Source organism: Mchenga conophoros, linkage group LG3 (genome assembly GCF_057382185.1).
Source record: "Mchenga conophoros isolate Kocher_MC1m ecotype Shallow Benthic linkage group LG3, M_conophoros_male_GT1.1, whole genome shotgun sequence".
Lineage (NCBI taxonomy): Eukaryota > Metazoa > Chordata > Actinopteri > Cichliformes > Cichlidae > Mchenga > Mchenga conophoros.
In genome coordinates this window covers 50,138,930-50,159,319 of record NC_140528.1, presented here as the reverse complement: position 1 = coordinate 50,159,319, position 20,390 = coordinate 50,138,930, and the positions used below count along the sequence as shown (strand labels likewise).

At 42.6% G+C, this 20,390-nt stretch overlaps 2 protein-coding genes and 1 pseudogene across 6 annotated transcripts in view; 2 read left to right on the top strand and 1 right to left on the bottom strand.

Moving 5' to 3' along the window:
• Nucleotides 1-1,522: 1,522 nt before the first annotated feature.
• Nucleotides 1,523-20,390, bottom strand: part of LOC146579219 (uncharacterized) — a 176,529-nt gene continuing 157,661 nt past the window's right edge. Inside the window, exons 1-4 of one of the 5 annotated variants that reach the window (XR_014890435.1) lie at nucleotides 9,439-9,590; nucleotides 6,758-6,862; nucleotides 2,514-2,589; nucleotides 1,618-1,797 (exon numbers count right to left, since the gene is read on the bottom strand). The gene's annotated coding sequence lies outside the window, so the exon portion shown is untranslated. Of the gene's footprint in view, nucleotides 1,798-2,513; nucleotides 2,590-4,040; nucleotides 4,138-4,411; nucleotides 4,690-6,757; nucleotides 6,863-9,438; nucleotides 9,591-20,390 lie in introns of those variants that run through there. The other 4 variants (XR_014890436.1, XR_014890438.1, XR_014890437.1 and 1 more) reach the window with 4 other exon arrangements.
• On the top strand, nucleotides 14,394-15,025 carry LOC146579237 (histone H2B 1/2). Its single transcript, XM_085262665.1, has one exon. It carries the CDS (start codon nucleotides 14,401-14,403, stop codon nucleotides 14,773-14,775), a length of 375 nt encoding a protein of 124 aa, XP_085118791.1. The 5' UTR covers nucleotides 14,394-14,400; the 3' UTR covers nucleotides 14,776-15,025.
• On the top strand, nucleotides 16,455-17,136 carry LOC146579236 (histone H1 pseudogene; annotated as a pseudogene).

Sequence of the window (20,390 nt, the reverse complement as noted above, 5' to 3'; positions counted from 1 at the left end):
ATGTTTTTGTCAATGTACCATAATAACAGAAGCGAAACGCAATATTGTGTCAGGACAATTCACTATTTATGCACAATAAATAAAGGAGCATAGCGCCACAATTTCTGTTCAGCGCCAGACTTGCTTGTAACCTATATCACCAGTTATGTTATGAAAATGACGTATTAACTACTAAAAAACACTGACCTTCGTGTAAATGCTTGGAGCAGACTAACCTGTGAGCTGGAGTGTTCTGGGACGTTATATTTGATCTTTGAATGGCTGCGATCCAGGCCATCCGTCGCGTCTTTGTTACTTCGGAAACATGGCTGAACAATTTCTCTTTAACGACGTAATCCGATAACAACCGATCTCTTTACCCGTCAGCTTCTCGTGGCTGTCATGCGACCGGCTATTGCAGTTAATAATACAACGGCTTCTTGACATTTTTGTGTTTCTTTTTATCGCTGTATAACTGATTTCAATTGAAAGCCTGTGTGCGCTAGTACCGCTTGCCACGAGTTCCCAGAATCCTTTGCGGTTCTACCCGTGAATGACGTCACATTTTCAATCTCTATATAATATGCATGTTAAATTTTATATTTGGGGTAAAATATCAAGTCTTTTCAAGTAAACCGGTTCAAGTCCAATTCAAGTCCCAAGTCATTGGTGTAAAAGTCCAAGTCAAGTCACAAGTCTTAGAACATTTTTTCAAGTCAAGTCTAAAGTCATAAAATTAATGACTCGAGTCTGACTCGAGTCCAAGTCATGTGACTCGAGTCCACACCTCTGGTGTGAAGTGTAGACATTAAGTTTTCAGTGCTGCAGACTCAGAGGTGGGCAGCCTGTTGTTGCACTTTAATGTGGGTAGATGGCAGCACAGACCACTTCATCTTGGCTGGATCAAATTGAAAACTCACGTTAAGTTTCTTATTAAAGAATAAAACTTGGAGAAAAAAAACAAATGTTTGTATGTGAACAACAACCTGATTTCAAATCTGTGGGTCAGTGAAGAATAAGTACTGAGTATGCACAGAGAAACAGAAACAGAAGCACAGTCCAACTCCCCTGGAGGGCGCGCTAACATTAACACATGTCTGCTGAAAACAATTTCACTCAAAAAGACACATTGCAGATGAAGGACGTTTATTAATGAAGTAAAGTATCTCCATCATAAAACAAACCACATTTGAACCTGTTAAAATAGAGAAATGTAAATTCATTCATATCTCACAGTGACACAGACAGCTGTAACATCAAACATCACATAAACAGTGATTCATTCCTCTATGAACTTTAAATAAACACATTAAAGAGATTTTGTCTGAGTCCTTCTTTCACTTCAGTCTGACTTCATGAAAACTTGCTGCTGAGCACTTTAGTTATAAAGCAGAGGTTAAAATGATCGTCTGAGTCTCCAGGATTCTCAGGCTGAATGAGGACACATGTTACAGATGTTCTCTTTATGACTCCTGAGACAAAAACTGACCAAACGTTCCTGCAGGTTTTACTTTGTGGCTGAAGTCGACTCATGTTTGTTCTTTGTTATCTCAGACAGGTGTGTTTGTTAGCCACAAGAATTCATGTTTCCATCAGACAGAAACAACCAATGAGGGGCAGACACACACTCACATTTCAGATCTTCTGAGGTTTCCTGCATGAGGAGAACAAACAGAATATAAACCAGTGTGTTTACAGTGAATGTGTCAGGTCTGAGCTGCTGTGTGGACCAGTTAGAGAGCAGCAGCTGGATCCCAGTGGTTGGACTGGTGGACGACTTCAGTGAGGAGTAGATGACATTTGGCTCTGGTAGAAACTCTGCACACACAAACACACAGGAGGAGAATATAAGCACAAAGCAGAGCCTCTCTGTTCTCTTTAGATACAGCAAAGCATCAGGACATGTCAGTGAACGCATCACAGTTACAATAATGTAACTTATTGAACTTTGACACATTTTGTGCTGGTGTGTCAGATCACACAGCATCTGCAGAGACACACAATCTTGTTTTGATACATTTTAACTGCAGGATGAAAAATAAACTGATTAAATAACATCAAATTGCTCCATCTTAACAGGTTACTGGCACCAGAATATTTAGTGGAATTGGTGCTTGTGTCCCAGTCAGTGTGTACATCCTGAGATGCTGCAGCCACAAACCCGTTCACTGTTCCCAGCTCACACTTAAAGACGACTGAATGTTTGCTGTGAGGACTCCTCGATCCTGGGATGACCTGCCTGAAGAAATCTGGCTCGCCTCATCAGTGTCGTCTTTTAAATCCTTGTTAAAGACTAATATATAAACTTTAACTCATCTTATTCATCCAGCTGTTGGAAGTTATTCACCACATGACACTTTGAGTCTGTGTGGCTGTAGTTTGATTCATATTTTACTCTTTGCTCTTTCACTCATCGTCTCTGGGAAGCACTCGTAACGATGGTTTGAAAAGTGACACAAACTTAAAAGTAAAGGAAAAGTTTGATTGTGAGCAACAGATTTATGGTGTTTGTACTAAAAGAAGAGCAGCTGTACCTCTCAGCTCTGACTGTTTTTCCTTCTCTTTGACTGACGTCTTCAGTTCTCACTGCTGAGCCGACTGCAGCTGCATCTGCACAATAAAACACACACACAGGACGTCAGTGCACGATTGACTTTACCCAGAATCCTCTGCAGGAGAAAATGGAAGGTACTCATGTTTAGCTGGACAGAGAAAAGTTACAGGAAGTCGTGATGTCGCTCTGATGTTGTTCAGTTTGTCCTGTACAACATTTTTCTGAAGTCTCATATAAAGACGTCGCTTCTCTGTTTTCTTAACAAAGTGGATTTTCTACAACAGTTTCAATGATAAGAAACAAAATGAATGACATTAGTTATGGAGCCCTTTGGTAAATATTCAGAGAACAAGATGGAAAAACAATCAGTTACAGGAGCAAACATCATGCTGGCTTGAACACATATTTGTTGTTGAAGCTTCTCAGTATTTGAATCATGAAGATTTGTTAGTGTTTTTTAATGAGTTCATCTTTTAAACCATTTTAGCCTCGATTGTCCTGTTAAACACTATTTAAACTTCTGTCTCTATAATGCAACAAAGAGTCAAGTTTAGCCTCTCTGCTAACTTCAGGCTAAAAACACTGATGACCTCCAACGCTGCCCCTCAGCCTCCTGGTAGAGGCTCCTATGGACCCAGCAGGGTGACAACAACACCCCATCAAAGGGACAAAGACACTGAGCAGCATGCAAAGAAGCCCACTCACTATAAACAGCATGTAACTAATAAGAACTACAATGGGATCATTGATGGAGCTGGACTGTTGTCAGAGTGCAGCTTAGAGGAGATTCTGAGTTTAGCAAAACCTCCTCATGGCTTAAAAAGTCTAACAAGTGTTAAGATTTCCTGTGAATATTACTGTGAACACTGAGACGCTCACCTGTTTTCAGTGCAGCTCACTTTGTTATTGTTACTCATATAGAATTAAATAAAGTATTCAAATAAAAAGTGTAAATATAGACTTTAATTAGCCAGTTTGTTATGCTGCACCGAACAAACGCACTACTCTCACATCTGGTGTGAGTGACGGCTGTGACGGGACACGAGCTCCAGCTCAACCTCTGACTTTACTGATGAACGAGTGAAAGTGAATTCCTTTGTTTAGTTTATTATTAGAATATGTTTGTTTGTTAGAAAGTGTTATAGATGCTATGTTATGTCCTACAGAGCAAATATTTCATATTCAGCCTTCATGAAGCGACCAGTTAAGTATTAAATCTTCTATAGCAATAATTCATCTTTGACGTTACATTATTTATATCATTTCAATGTATTCTTCATTTCACACATTTACATTGTTCTAAATATAATGTTTAAATAATTTTCATATTATTGAAGTCAGGATTATAACAGAAGGGTCACAATCATGGCTGCAGCAAATATGAAGACGAGGCTCAATCAATATCAAATACAAACAATATTTAAAGTGAGTTACTGACTCTTAAACTTGTAACTTTATTCAGTAAAAACTGTTTATTCTACCAGTGTTGTAATAAAATAAGTTGTACCATCAATAAATAAACAGCTGCTGAGGACTCGTTGGTGTAGCGAAGGACTAATGTCCTAAAGAGTAATATAGTACACACTCCTTCCTGAGACGACTGACATTTCCAACACTTGCACTGTTGACTCTGTGTTGCACACTGCTCAAAATAAAGGGAACTCAAAAATAAGAATCCCAGATCTGAATGAATGAAATATTCTCATTAAATACTTTAGATAGTTGAATGAGTGGAAATCCAATGTAGCAACCCATGGAGGTCTGGATTTGGAGTCACACTCAAAGAGGAAAAACACTCTACAGTAATGTCCTTACAACAAGTCAAAGTGAAGCTCGACAGTGTGTGTGGCCTCCACGTGTCTGTATGACCTACAACACCTGGACATGCTCCTGATGAGGTGGTGGATGGTCTCCTGATGGACCTCCTCTCAGACGTGGACTGAAGCATCTGCCAACTCCTGGACAGTCTGTGGTGCAGTTGGTGGACGGAGCGAGACATGACGTCCCAGATGTGCTGGGTTGAATCAGGTCTGGGGAACAGCTGGACCAGTCCACAGCATCAATGCCTTCGTCCTGCAGGAAATGCTGACACACTGCAGCCACATGAGGTTCAGCATTGTCTTGCATTAGGAGGAAACCAGAGCTGCCCGCACCAACATATGATCTCACAGGGGGTCTGAGGATTTCATCTCAGTACCTAATGGCAGTCAGGCTACCTCTGATGAACACATGGAGGGCTGTGCAGCCCCCCCCAAAAGAAATGCCACCCCACACCATAACTGACCCACTGCCAAACCATCATGCTGGAGGATGTTGGAGGCAGCAGAAGGTTCTCCACGCTGTGTCCAGACTCTGTCACATCTGTCACATGTGCTCAGTGTGATTCTGCTTTCATTGCCAGGGGCAAACTTGCCATCTCGGTGTTCTCTGGCAAATGCCAAACGTCCTGCACGGTGCTGGGCTGTAAACACAACCTCCACCTGTGGACGTCGGGCCCTCATGCCACCCTCATGGAGTCTGTTTCTGACCATTTGAGCAGACCTGTACATTTGTGGCCTGCTGGAGGTCATTTTGCTCTGGCAGTGCTCTTCCTGTTCCTCCTTCCACAAAGGTGAAGGCAGCGGTCCTGCTGCTGGGTTGTTGCCCTCCTACGGCCTTCTGATGTACCGGCCTGTCTCCTGGTAGCGCCTCCATGCTCTGGACACTACACTGACACACAGCAAACCTTCCTGCCACAGCTCACATTGATGTGATCCTGGATGAGCTGCACTACCTGAGCCACTTGTGTGGATTGTAGACTTTGTCTCAATCTATCACTAGAGTGAAATCACAGCCAGCATTGAAAAGTGACCAAAACATGAGCCAGAAAGCATCAGCACAGAGAAGGTCTGTGGTCACCACCTGCAGAAACACTCCTTTATTGGGATGTCTTGCTAATAATTCCCACCTGTTGTCTAATCCAACAGTGTGTGGCATTGATTGTCAATCAGTGTTGCTTCCTAAGTGGACAGTTTGATTTCACAGAAGTGTGATTGGCTTGGAGTTACATTGTGTTGTGTAAGTTTTCCCTTTGTTTTTGGAGCAGTGCATTTATTCTGTGTACTATTGTATTTATGTATTATCATCCTTTTCTATCCTTACTAGGGCTGTGCGATATGACCAAAATCTCATATCCTGATATAAAACATCTATCGTCCGATAACGATATAAATCACAAAAATGTAACATTTTCTGTAAATTCTGTGAATCTCGGGCAGCTCGACTTGCTTGAAGTGTAGCTGGAGTCGAGTGTTTTAACCGATGAAACGATACATTTTTAGACATAAGTTGTAGCTGTTTTGCTTCTCATCCGTAAACACTGCATACTCTTTCACGTGATTCAGTTTATTTTGAAAAGTCTCAACAGGATCTTGAGCTTTATTGTGAAAGGTTTATGTGGAACATAAACAAGCGGACACACGATGGTTTTACAGTTGTTGTTGCTAACGACGACGCATAAAAACAGGCGCTTGTGCGTCCGTAGTGTGGTTATATTGAATATAAGAGAAAGAAATGAATATAGCCACTACAGCGACCATCAAAACCATGAAAAAATATTGACGTAAACAGTTTATTTTGCGACACCACGAAACAAACGATAGCGTAAACTGAAACGATAGACGTTTTTATATCGTCATCTGATATATATGGTTATATCGAACAGCCCTCATCCTTACTCTCTCTATTCAAGCACAATACTGTTGAACTTATTCTCAGTTTATCTTCGGTATAGTTGTAAACATGTATATTTGAATTTGTTATATTTTCATGTCATTTTACAGTGTTTTTCACCTTTGAAGGAGGACGATGTTTTGTCCCACTGTTACCTGAGTGTGTATTGTTTGGTTGACAATAAAACTCGACTAAAGCAACAGAGTACTGGTACAGTACTAGGTTTGCTAGTACTACATTACTGTATATTGCTCACACAAACACACACACACTCTTCATCAGCAGCAGACAGTCTCTTTGATGTTGATACATTTATCCATAACTGTGTGAAAACAGCACATGTGGAGGTGCAGGGAGGGAAACCCCGGGTTAACTGAGTGAGTTTTATCAACTCATATCAGCTTCATATGACAGAATATCCTGATTACCAATGTTAGCGTCAACTAATCTGAATAACAGAAATATACCCTGGGTATAATAAACCTGCTCTGTAGTGCAGGAGATTCTACTTACAGAGCAGACACAGCACAGATGTTTCCTTCATCGTCCTTCTCACTCATTTCAGCTTTTTCTCATTTCTGTCTCTGACACCAAGTAAAGTCGCCCTCTTCCTCCTTCCTGTTGGTACAAAGAGAGTCGAGGTCAGATACATTAGAAATATATACAACTATTAACACACTGTAACGGTTACTCTCTTCTAACACGTGGTATGAACGCCCTGTTACTTAAAGTTGCTACAAAAACACACAGATAGTTTTTTTTAAAGAATATTTCCAAGATGGACGTCTGATCGACATCACGGATGTTACACCAGTGTCCATTTGATGAACCTCTTCAGCATCACCTGCCTGTCACCCTGTCAGACTTGTTACGACTCATCAAGCGACGTCACCGACCAGCCAATCGGTGACATCACAGTTTAGTACCTGCTCAGATCGCTTGGAAACCCGGCCGAGCAGATACTAAAGAAATACCAGGTGGTGGATGCAAAGCCTGGATGTCACCATGTGGCCCTCTTAAAAATGTATTTAGGTACTTTAAATATACACAACATGTAAACTATAAAAATAATAAATAAAAGTTATAATGCCACTTATGTCAGCTGTAACTCTCATCTGGACTCTAATTTTACAGTTTTGTTTTTATTATTAAGTGTCAGTGCACTTATGTTAACGACAGTGAATCCTTAAGCTGTCATCATCGATTTTCACCTGTCAGTCTCATTCTGTCCTTTCTGAAAGTCTTCAACAACTCGATTATGATGTGACTGGAAACACAATGAAGACAAAATATTAGGTATAAAATAACTGACTGGAATATTAATTCTGTTTTATCAACATATATAAACACATTTAAGGATCTGACTGCAATGTTTAAAAAAAACAAACAAACAAATGAACAGTTATTAATAAATATAACAAACATACAGTCTTTTAGAAAGTAGAGCCGATCAATGCATTTATGGATTATTGGAGTTTTTACAAAACTGATCATTTAAACAGAAGTCATTTCCAATGTTTCTATTTATTTTATGTGTATTGTCTTTACTTATATTGGTAAGTAGAGTTCAGTGAACATGATTTATGACGGGTTATATAAAATTTAGAAATTAACTGTTTTGCAAAGTATCTCAAATCCTGCGTTATTTGACACGTTTCACATATACACCAACAAGTCATTTACAACAATGTAAATACGGCCAATCATTTTAATGCGGAAACCAGGAAACCAGTTCGGGGCACAACCGTATTTGGCACCGTTACCGTCCCGAGCGAACGTCTTCACGGCGACAAAATGGGTAGCGGTGTTCGTACGTCGCTCTTCGGGATTCTTCTCGTCTGTTATTTCGCGTTTGCGTCAACAGGTGAGTATGTAACTCTTAGATTGCTGATGAATTGATTTGCCGTTATTGGCATATTAAACACACGCAACCGGGACGTAAGCGTGATTAGCGAAGCTCGCCGGTTACCGGGCTTCGAGCGCAAGTTAGCTCGCTAGTTGCGAAGTAGAAGCGGCTCTGTGTGGTGTGAGTTTTCTGTGTGTTTTGCTTAGTCTTAGTATTTGTGTGCAGTTTAAGTGATCACTGTTAGAGCCACCGAGACTTGCTGAACATCGTTTTTCGGCTAAAACCTCACATAACAGAAAACATTCACTTGGCTCAAAGCACGGCTACCTGCCGAGCTAGCGACAGCAAAGCGACACGTCAAGTTAGCATAGCGGTACAAATCAGAGTAGCGGGCAAAAGCGGACTGGTCCCGGATTACTTTCACGTCATAACAGGGGTTTTTAATCCGGGAAACCTGAAGTTGGTACTAATATAATGCTATTAGCATGTGCAGTGCTCTGCTACGGGAGAAAGTTAAGGATAAAAAAGCTCGAAACAGGCGTTTCGACACGGTGTCGCACTTCCGTAACGCGCGCTATGCTAGCGATCAGCGAAGGAGGAGAAGCGCTACCGCGAGTCTTAATGTTCGCGGCGGGTAACAGGTCGGCTGGCTTCACCCCGGCGCACAAATCACAGCTCACTTGACCGCGTTATCTCAGGAGAACAACCAAGCCACTAAAGAAGTACTAAAACTCGAGGAGACGCACAACTGGAGCACTGTTTGCGCGCACTGTGTGTGGATTATTTAACCATCAGAGCCTGGTTAAGGAACAGTCATTTTTTGTCTCGCATCAAGTACCTGCTGAGAACATCACTGTAGTGAAGTTTATCTGAGTTTTCCCCATCCAGAAACTGGATGACAGCGAAGGTCATGGACAAAAGAAAATAGGTCCTGTTGATATTTGGGCTTCGTTCCGCCTGTTCCAATAAGAAGTCATCCCTCACTTGAGAATGCACTCAAACTTTAACATTTCCGCAGCAATTTGCTGAAACAACCTCTGAACCAACAACAAGGATGTAAGACTTCCTAAAACTATAACTTCTTTTTCTAGGAGGTTTCACTTTATGGCAATGTAACGACATCCAACTGTAACTTTGTCACCAAATTAAAACATCACTACTTGACTAGCTGGTTGTAAAGAAAGCGGAGTAACCTGGATCCTGACCAGTGCGCGCTCCCGACGCTGGGGAACGCTCCGTCGGTGATAAACGGCACAACGCTCAACCAGAGCAGCAGCCATGTTTCAGCGCTACAACCAGACGTGAAACACGACCTTCTTATGACTCTGCGTGTCTGTGTTTTACTTACCCCGACATGCAGAGGCTCTAAAAACATACTAGCAGCTCCTTTGTGCCTGATCCCACACGTCAGCAAACATGAAGACGGTGAAAGCTGCTGATAAGCTTCGTTTTTGTCGACGTCACGATTAAAAACAGGCTCCAATATCCAAAGTTAAGCCCACGTCGATTTCGAGTAAAGGGCATCATTGTTTAAAGCTCCTAGCAAAGCTGTTTTCCACCGTCCACGAACGATAACACAAACAGCTTCTCTTCTCACGGAGAGAAACCGTGTAGCGAGCTCACAAAGACTGCTGCGGAAGCGCGTTCCCTGTGTGCCTGCAGAGCGAGCCGATGACCGATAGGGGGCAGTGTACAGTATGGTACATACTACAGCGCGCCCAGGTTGGCACGGAGTCGTGGGCCTGATGTCTGAACTGGGAGCTCATTGCATCATTTAGTCAGCCCTGTCACCTGCATCTATCTGATACTGATTTCTCAGAGGGAGCAGTGTAGCAGATGAAGAGCTGATGGTGAAATCAGGAGCAAAAACTAACGAATGTTGGTTGAATTGAATGTTGGCCTGGTCAACACAAGTTCAATTCAATTTTATTTATATAGCGCGAAATCACAACAACAGTCACCTCAAGGTGCTTTATACTCTAAGGTAGACCCTACAACAATACATGTCCAGGAAGTTCATGTCGTGTTCACAAAGATGATGATTATGTGAACAGAGGTGGACCTACAACATGGCTTCATGTCTACAAACCCACAAAGTCTTACAGCAGTAAGGATGCACCCGTGTCATCCATGTGATCTGCGTGCTCAGAGCCTGGCTCTACAATCACCTGGACACAGAGAAACCTTGATGTAGATGTTTGATGAGCTAAAGTCCACAATATTAAGATTATGTGTATATTTTACTTTAACGATCCCTGTGGGGAAATTACTCTTTCTGCATTGGACCTGTTCACTCAGTGAAGCACTGAGCAGCCACTGAGCAGGCGCCCGGGGAGCAGTGTGTAGGAACGGTACCTTGCTCAGACATACTTCCTTGGAACCTTGGAGTCATTTTTGACCAGGACATGTCCTTCAACGCACATATTAAACAAATGTGTAAGACTGCGTTCTTCCATTTGCGCAACATCTCTAAAGTTAGAAATATCCTGTCTCAGAGTGACGCTGAAAAACCAGTTCATGCATTTATTACTTCTAGGCTGGACTACTGTAAGTCATTATTATCAGGATGTCCAAAAAAGCCTTCAGCTGATCCAAAATGCTGCTGCAAGAGTCCTGACAGGGACTAGAAAGAGAGAGCATATTTCTGCTGTTTTGGCTTCCTGTTAAATCCAGAATTGAATTCAAAATCCTGCTCCTCACATACAAGGTCTTAAATAATCAGGCCCCATCTTATCTTAATGACCTTGTAGTACCATATCACCCTATTAGAGCACTTCGCTCTCGCTCTGCAGGCCTACTTGTTGTTCCTAAAGTATTTAAAAGTAGAATGGGAGGCAGAGCCTTCAGTTTTCAGGCCCCTCTTCTACTAATTACATCTGGTCCAGGTTCTCATCAAAAAGTTGAGTGAATTTTATTAAGTCTCTTATAGATAAAGTTCACCTATTGGCAAAATTTGATGATTTTAATTTTGTATTTGGCTCGACCTTGGAGCGTGTTTGTTAATGTCGGATGGGGGGATAGGAGTGAAGATGGCACAAAAGTGTCAGTGATTTCAGATAATCTTACTTTTAAAATGTATGATTTAATGAAGAAATGGTATCAAGTATATTGTGATCAGCAAGCACAGAGGTTTGGAGAGAAAAGGTAACAGAAAGTATAATTCTGAATTAAGAATGAATTATACTACTATTCACCTTATAGTACCATATCACCCTATTAGAGCACTTCGCTCTCGCTCTGCAGGCCTACTTGTTGTTCCTAGAGTATTTAAAAGTAGAATGGGAGGCAGAGCCTTCAGTTTTCAGGCCCCTCTTCTGTGGAACCAGCTTCCAGTTTGGATTCGGGAGACAGACACTATCTCTACTTTTAAGATTAGGCTTCAAACTTTCCTTTTTGCTAAAGCATATAGTTAGGGCTGGACCAGGTGACCCTGAATCCTCCCTTAGTTATGCTGCAATAGACGTAGGCTGCCAGGGATTCCCATGATGCATTGAGTTTTTCCTTTCCAGTCACCTTTCTCACTCACTATGTGTTAACAGACCTCTCTGCATTGAATCATATCTGTTATTAACCTCTGTCTCTCTTCCACAGCATGTCTTTATCCTGTCTTCCTTCTCTCACCCCAACCGGTCACAGCAGATGGCCCCGCCCCTCCCTGAGCCTGGTTCTGCCGGAGGTTTCTTCCTGTTAAAAGGGAGTTTTTCCTGCCCACTGTCGCCAAAGTGCTTGCTCATAGGCAGAGGTGGGTAGTAACGAGTTACATTTACTCCGTTACATTTACTTGAGTAAGTTTTTTTAAAAAATTTATTTTTAAAGTACCTTTTTGAACGATACTTTTTACTTTTAATTGAGTACATTTATGAAGAAGAAACGGTACTTTTACTCCGCTACATTTGCAAAATTCGACTCGTTACTTAAAAAAAAAAAAAATAGTTTAACACATTAGATAACATGCCGCCAGTGGAGTTTCCGGTAACTTTTTAGTAGAACCTTGAGAGCAAACTGCTGCTGATGCTTAACCATCACTTCACTGAGTGAAGAAAGGGCACATTTTTGTTAAATATGCAGAAATAGATGCACACCCATAAAACTTATGGTAAACTGAGCTGCCTTGTATGAACATATGTTGAAGATGCCTCGTTCTAATGTTTTCTCTGAGGCTGCTGTGCCATTTGGAGCAAAAATGAATATAAAGTTTACAGCATATCTTGTCACTGGAAATTGTTTGCACTGTTTATATATTTATATTATTTACTGTAGGTATTGGTGAAAAAAGCTTTATGTTGTGAAAAACTGAAATCTGGAAATTAGAATTGTTGTGCCTTATTTTGTTGATGTTTTTACATATATTCCTTTTGAAAATGGTAATATTTGTATATTTATTTATTTTTGTTTGTCTGATAAAATTTATTTAAAAAATAAATCGGACATTTCAAACAGTTACTCACTACTTGAGTAGTCTTTTCGCCAAGTACTTTTTTACTCTTACCTGAATAACTTTTTTGACATCTACTTTTCACTTTTACTTGAGTAATAATATTTTAAAGTAATGCTACTCTTACTTGAGTACAATTTTTGGATAATTGACCCACTTCTGCTCATAGTGGGTCATATGATTGTTGGGTTTTTCTCTGTACCTATGAAGCGCCTTGAGGCGACTTTTGTTGTGATTTGGAGCTATATAAATAAAATTGAAATTGAATTAATTTGCACACTTTAATGAAGTTTAATTTAAAAAAAACAAAAACAAAGGCAAAGCTGGAGTTAAGGCTGAGACCCACTCATCACATGCAGGGCTTCAGTTCAGAAAAAAATAAAAATAAATAAATAAATAAGATAAGCGTTCACAAAACTAATCTAACTGTCATCTATGAATCTGATTCACGGGTCATATCTTTGTTCTCCCACAGAAAATGATCCTTATTACTGCCAACTCTTCCAGAGATGTCAAACTCGACAATATAGAGATCATTAAAATCTACCACTCAAACACAACACTGTTGTTAAAAGAAAGATGAGAGACGGGCACTTGAGTTTGTGCAAATCAAAGTGGAATGAATGTGATTGGTTGAGCAGGTGTTCTTGCTGTGTGCTCTGTGTTATCCATCAGCATCAAAGAGACTCGGCAGCAGATTAAAATGAAACAGAACAGCATTTACATATTATAATAAATCACCAAATGAATACTTTTGCCCTTTTGCCCATGTTCCCGTGGGCGCTCTCTCTCTCTATATATATATAAAAAAACAACAACACCCAGCACGCCCCTGCGGGCGGTCAATCCTTCAAGCTCGGGTCCTCTACCAGAGGCCTGGGAGCTTGAGGGTCCTGCGCAGTATCTTAGCTGTTCCCAGGTCTGCGCTCTTCTGGACAGAGATCTCCGATGTTATTCCCGGGATCTGCTGGAGCCACTCGCCTAGCTTGGGAGTCACTGCACCTAGTGCTCCGATTACCACGGGGACCACCGTTACCTTCACCCTCCACATCCTCTCGAGCTCTTCTCTGAGCCCTTGGTATTTCTCCAGCTTCTCGTGTTCCTTCTTCCTGATATTGCTGTCATTCGGAACCGCTACATCGATCACTACGGCCGTCTTCTTCTGTTTGTCTACTACCACTATGTCCGGTTGGTTAGCCACCACCATTTTGTCCGTCTGTATCTGGAAGTCCCACAGGATCTTAGCTCGGTCATTCTCCACCACCCTTGGGGGCATCTCCCATTTTGACCTCGGGACTTCCAGGTTATACTCGGCACAGATGTTCCTGTACACTATATATATATATATAGAGAGGGGGTTCAGTCTAATATGTGTGCTCCAGTGAGACATTAGACTTCAGTAAAACTATGCAGTTACCTAATTATGCCCAGTGTTTAATCTCCACTGAGAGCTAAAACTCAGTTTTCAAGCTGTGTGCTGGTGAGCGTAAACTGTGACTATCACCATGTTACATGGGCGCTACAGAAACATGAAACAAGGCAGAATTGTTATTAAAATGATTGCATTGTTGTCCGAAGACATTACTGCTACTAACACATCCATATCTGCCACACAGAGCTCTACATGTACTGCTCATTTAGAACAAATGACTGTCAGCAAACGAGGACACAATCACACAGCCCACTGTCTTTGTTAGATGCGCGCCTGTTTCAGCAAAGTTCACAAACTCCCTCCAACACAACGTCCGGCCCACTGTGCGGCTCCACCAATGAGATCCGAGGGCCCGCGCAGTGGTATTAGCATACAGCCTGTATAAAAAGTGCCGCTCTCGGTCAAACAGCTCATTCGTTACTGCAGAGTATCGAGGAGAGAAAATGCCTGAACCCGCCAAGTCCGCGCCCAAGAAGGGCTCCAAGAAAGCCGTGACCAAGACCGCCGGCAAGGGCGGCAAGAAGAAGAGAAAGACCAGGAAGGAGAGCTACGCCATCTACGTGTACAAGGTGCTGAAGCAGGTCCACCCCGACACCGGGATCTCCTCCAAAGCCATGAGCATCATGAACTCGTTTGTCAACGACATCTTCGAGCGCATCGCAGCCGAGGCGTCTCGCCTGGCCCACTACAACAAGCGCTCCACCATCACTTCCAGGGAGATCCAGACCGCAGTGCGACTCCTTCTCCCCGGTGAGCTGGCCAAGCACGCCGTGTCTGAGGGCACAAAGGCCGTCACCAAGTACACGAGCTCAAAGTAAGCTGACTGCAACTCAGACGTCAACACAACGGCTCTTTTCAGAGCCACACACGTCATACTGACGAGCAGAATTCCAACTGTTAAACATGCAGCTCACTATGTTACAACTACTGTAATCGCGGATGTGCACCTTTGTGTCACTGGGTGCTATCAATCCGCTGTACCGACCCCCAGTCAACAGAAATGTGTTCCGGTTTTTACTTTGTAGTCACTTTGTCTTTCTACGAACACAATTAATGCGACTTTTTATTTAACACTTGGTTTTAGTTCAAAGTGTACTTTTCTTCTTCTGATATGCAAAGTTGAGCAGTCATTAGATTAAAATGCTTTGGCACAAAACTAGCATCAACAAAGCATTTTAATTGTTTTTTCCTCACTTGTGGTGCCCCTGGATGGATGACACTGTTAGCATTTGCCTATACTGCCTATGCCACAGGCAGGCCCTGCTGTGTCCTTCACATCCAGCTTTCTGCAATTCCCAGAGGAATTTCCATCAAAGCTTTCTTCAATCTAACTCCTAATTTGATGGCTCCATAGCCACCTTTTATATAATGCAACTATTGTAGTAAGTGCTGTGCATAAGATGGAGTTGTACAGGAGGTAGGAATGATTTCCTGTGGTGTTCAGAGGGGATTTTTGGTCATCTCAGACTCTCACTAAACACACTCCGGTGACTGGTCAGCACATGATGGTGTGGGTCAGGGGTATTGTTCAGGATTTGACTTATGCACAAAAAAAACTGTGGTCACATATTTTTCAGTAGGTGGGATAATAACAGAATCCTCCAGAAAGAGGAGCAGAGATATACTGGGCATGAGACAAGCTTTATTAGTGCCAGAGCTGGGAAATGCACCCACATGGGCAGAGCAGGATAAAATAAATAACAAATAATAACAACAACCTTATTACGATAATAATAAATAGAATAGATACAAGGATAAAATAATTTTTGACTAATAGCGAAAGAGAGTGATTAACAGTGAGATGGCTGTGTGTTTTTAGCAGGTATTGAGTATTACACATTGAGATACTCAGTGATCAGTTTGTGGATGCAGACTAAGATCAAAGCCAAAGTGTGGAAGCGAGCTGCTGTAAGGTCACTAATGAAGCTTCTGTACAACAATGTGAGTGAAACTGTGCTTTGGTTAGAAGTGAGCAGCTGTCACACAAGTCTCGCTGCTCCGTGGGCCTGCAGCAGCATCGGTGTGTTTGCTGGGAGCTCGCAGCGTCACTTTGTCCCACAGCTGCGCTCACCAGATGCTGCTTTTAACTCGGAGTGCGTGAACAAACATGTGTATCAGCTAGAAAAGGCTTTTTACGGAGCTCTGCTGCGGCTCCACCGGTTTCAGCAGAGAAAAGAGTCCAAGAAGCCGCCGAGCAGCGCTGACCTCCGCACCGAGTCGCCGAGCTTTGGGAGCTCCACGAACCGAGAGCAGAGAGCACGAGAGCCCGACACGAGGCCTGCACGACGAGACACAAGCCCGCTGTGGACGGCTCCACTGTCGACCTGCAGTGCTGCTCACACACTCACTTTAAGCTCTTTGATCCCGAGACACGAAACACAAAATGAAGCTTTGCGAGACACGCGAGAGCTGCGCGCGCTGCCTTCACTCTCAACGGTTCTCATGATGCGTTTAAGTGCAGCGTGGCGCTTCCGACTTGCCATCACTGTACCGTGAATCTCGATCAGACGCGAAAGAGGAAAATGTCCGAGGAAGCTCCCGCACCTGCTGCCGTCCCGGCCAAGGCGGCCAAGAAGAAGAAGACGACGGCTTCCAAGCCCAAGAAGGTCGGCCCCAGCGTGGGCGAGCTGATTGTGAAAACCGTGGCCGCTTCCAAGGAGCGCAGCGGCGTGTCCGCAGCCGCGCTCAAGAAGGCTCTGGCTGCCGGAGGCTACGATGTGGACAAGAACAAGGCCCGCGTAAAGACCGCCATCAAGAGCCTGGTGGCGAAGGGCACTCTGGTGCAGACCAAGGGCACCGGGGCCTCCGGATCCTTCAAGATGAACAAGAAGGTTACTGAGAGCAAAGCCAAGAAGCCCGCGAAGAAAGCCGCTCCTAAAGCCAAGAAGCCCGCCGCGGCCAAAGCCAAGAAACCGGCAGCAGCTGCTAAGAAGTCGCCCAAGAAGGCAGCAGCAGCTAAGAAGCCCGCAGCCGCTAAGAAGTCGCCCAAGAAGGCCAAGAAGCCCGCAGCGGCGGCCAAGAAAGCGCCCAAAAGCACCAAGAAAGCAGCAAAGACCCCCAAGAAGGTGCTCAAGAAGGCTCCCGCACCAAAGAAATCCCCCGCCAAGAAGGCCGCCAAGCCCAAAGTCAAGAAGGCGGCCACAGCAGCCAAGAAGAAGTGAGCTGACACCACTCTCACACTCAACAACGGCTCTTCTCAGAGCCACCACAGCAACACACAAGAGCTCCTTCCTCTCACTCACTCACCACTCTGTCATTCACAATGTCCTATTATTAAAGCGCTTTTTTTCCCCCTCCATTGTCCTCATTACAATTACAACTTGGATTACTATCATAACTTTTGCACTGTCCACTTCCTGCTGTGACAAAACAAATTTCCCACGTGTGGGACTAATAAAGGTTATCTTATCTTATCATGGTGCACATTAGTGCTGTCTAAGCAAGTCTGCAACTACAAGAATACAAATATTAACAACTCAATATTTACAATCACACCTTCGTAATACAAGCATCACACCACTTTTACTGTGAAACATCATACAAGAAATAAACTGTTAAAGGTTAGCAACTACATTTTAAAATATTCTATTAAACAACACATAATACATTCATAGATGCATGTTATTATTCTTGTATGAAATATTGAGTTCTATTTTTTTTTAAAGCCTACACTGGCTGTTGTACTGGAAGTACACTGTATATTTTAATGATACCCAGCTAATATAATCCACTTGAAATGCTCTAATCTACAACCTCACCTGACTAAATCTAGGCCAGTTGAATTGATATTGTGTGATTTCAAGGACACATTTTACTCCAAGCTGAGCCCGTACTGCTATTTATTTTACCATGGAGCTCTGTAGCGTGAAGGATGAGGGGAATTAAATTATTTTCAATTCAATTCAATTTTATTTATATAGCGCCAAATCACAACATAAGTCGCCTCAAGGCGATTTATGTTGTTATTTGGCGACACAACTCGTATAATAACACAATAAAACCATTCTGTTAATCATTTGTAGGTTTAAAAATCTATATATTATTTCAAAATAGTCTTGAGTTTACTTCTTGACCTCACCGATTCTTTGGATATCCCAGCTGAAGAAGAGTCCGGGGCTGCCCTGTGTCCCCCTCCACTATCCTCTTCCCAGGTTAGTAACTGTGGCTTCTTGTTCTTGGCTGAGGCAGCTTTCACTCACTTTATAACAGGCAGACCCCCACTGTCAATGCATTTTTCATACTATACAGTTACACACCAAAGTTTATAGCTGAACCAACTGATTTGGCACGTCAGAGGTCAGGGTTCAGCAACTTAATGTCATTCTTGAGAGCTTTAAGGTCGCATGAAAAGCTTTGAGAACAAAAATCCACTATTGTCCTTAAAACAGGTTGACAAAGTCATTCTAACAAAACCCACACTTAGGAATCATTTCCTGTTCTTCTGATCACCAGCTGCCCCCTATTATCCAAGTAAACCTAAACACATTCTATTCTTCGAATTGTTTTATTCTACTCACAATAGACACTAAACCCTAAGCGTAGATGTAAGTGCCTTGAGAAAATGTCCCAAATTCAGCAGCAGCGCTGAACACGTCGCAAACAGCTGCACATTTTCCTCCACCTGTCCCTCTCCACCTCACGTTGTTATATTTTCCTGTGTTTAACAAGGTTTGAACTGCGTGTTGTCTGTTTCCATGAGCTTAGAAACTGTTTTAATTATAAAGAGTGTGAACCATGATGAGTGTCCAGTCAGTTAAGCTAATAATTAGTGACATCCAATGTATTCTTAATTAGTAAGATGAGCAATGAGGTTGAACACGACCCCACACCACAACGCAGGAGACAGAGCTTTTTGCTTCAGTTTTATATCAAGACCTAAAGTTTGTTTTATTCACAAAATAGACTAAACGCACACAGCTTTATTTTTTTTTTTTTGAAGGTGGATTTCAGTCCGTGACTAAGATGACATGAACGTACACTTCAAAGTAAATCAAGATGCATAATCTACATTTCCCAGGACACAAGTTGTTACAAACACTAACAGAAAGAAGGATGTTTGCTCAGAGAGAAGTGTGTGGCTCTTAAAAGAGCCTTTGTTTTTGGTGAAGCCGAGCGTTTTGCGTTTACTTGGCCTTGGCGGGCTTCTCGGTCTTCTTGGGCAGCAGCACAGCCTGGATGTTGGGCAGCACACCACCCTGAGCGATGGTGACTCCCCCCAGGAGCTTGTTGAGCTCCTCGTCGTTGCGCACAGCCAGCTGCAGGTGACGTGGGATGATACGAGTCTTCTTGTTGTCGCGGGCTGCGTTGCCAGCCAGCTCCAGGATCTCAGCGGTCAGGTACTCGAGCACAGCTGCCAGGTAAACGGGGGCGCCGGCTCCTACACGCTCGGCATAGTTGCCTTTGCGCAGCAGCCTGTGGACACGACCCACGGGGAACTGAAGCCCGGCACGGGATGAGCGGGTCTTGGCCTTAGCTCTGGCTTTGCCTCCGGTCTTTCTTTTTTTTTTTTTTAAAAAAAAACTTTATTTAAAGTAAACAAGTTTACATATAAAATGCACATACACATACAATTACATATACAAAACCTTGAGCACATACAAAAGGGAGAAACAAGGAGGAAAATCTAGCATCTGAGTCCACACAACGCTCACAAGACTTACAGTTTTAATTCGTTCCAGGGGAAAACTTTCCCAAGTTTCAGGTCCATTGTTCGTCTTCTCCGAAGGTCTGTAATGATATGTTTACTCACCACATCACTACTTATCATCTTTTGTTCTAACACTCCTTTGGTACGGGTTTTCCAAATATGTGTGTTTATTACACACATTACTAACCAAAAGAGTCTCCTTTTGTCGTCACACATTTTTTCTTTAAACAAACCATATTTAACTGCTTTAATATTAACATCCACATCATAGCCAATTTCTGTCATTTTCTGCCTGATCTCAGTTGTCCTATAACAATCCAATAGGAGATGTTCTAGGGTCTCATCTTCATCACAGCCTGTCATAGGACATTTCATGGTGGTAACAAAACAACTCCATTGTACCACCGCCCTCACAGGGAGACGCCCGAGCGAGATGAGCCATACCACGTCTCTCATGTTTTCAGATAATAGTTTGTCTTGTATATTTTTAACTATTGAAAGGTTTTCATCTTCATTTGCATACTTATATTGAATTACACCTTCATTTTTGGTTTCATTAATTTTTTTATAAATATTTTTCGTATTATCTTGGAGAAAATTTAAACCATAATGTTCCCATTGACTTGATAAGTCACCGAACATAAGTCTGTGGTATGGAACACCCGCTCTGGCCCTGCCCCTTTTCTTTTGCCACAATTCCTCTTTCCCTCGAACCCACGGGGCACCCCGAGAAATTGCGCTTTGAGTAATTTTTATAAAAGGAATTCGCAAAACAATCTCTAAGTC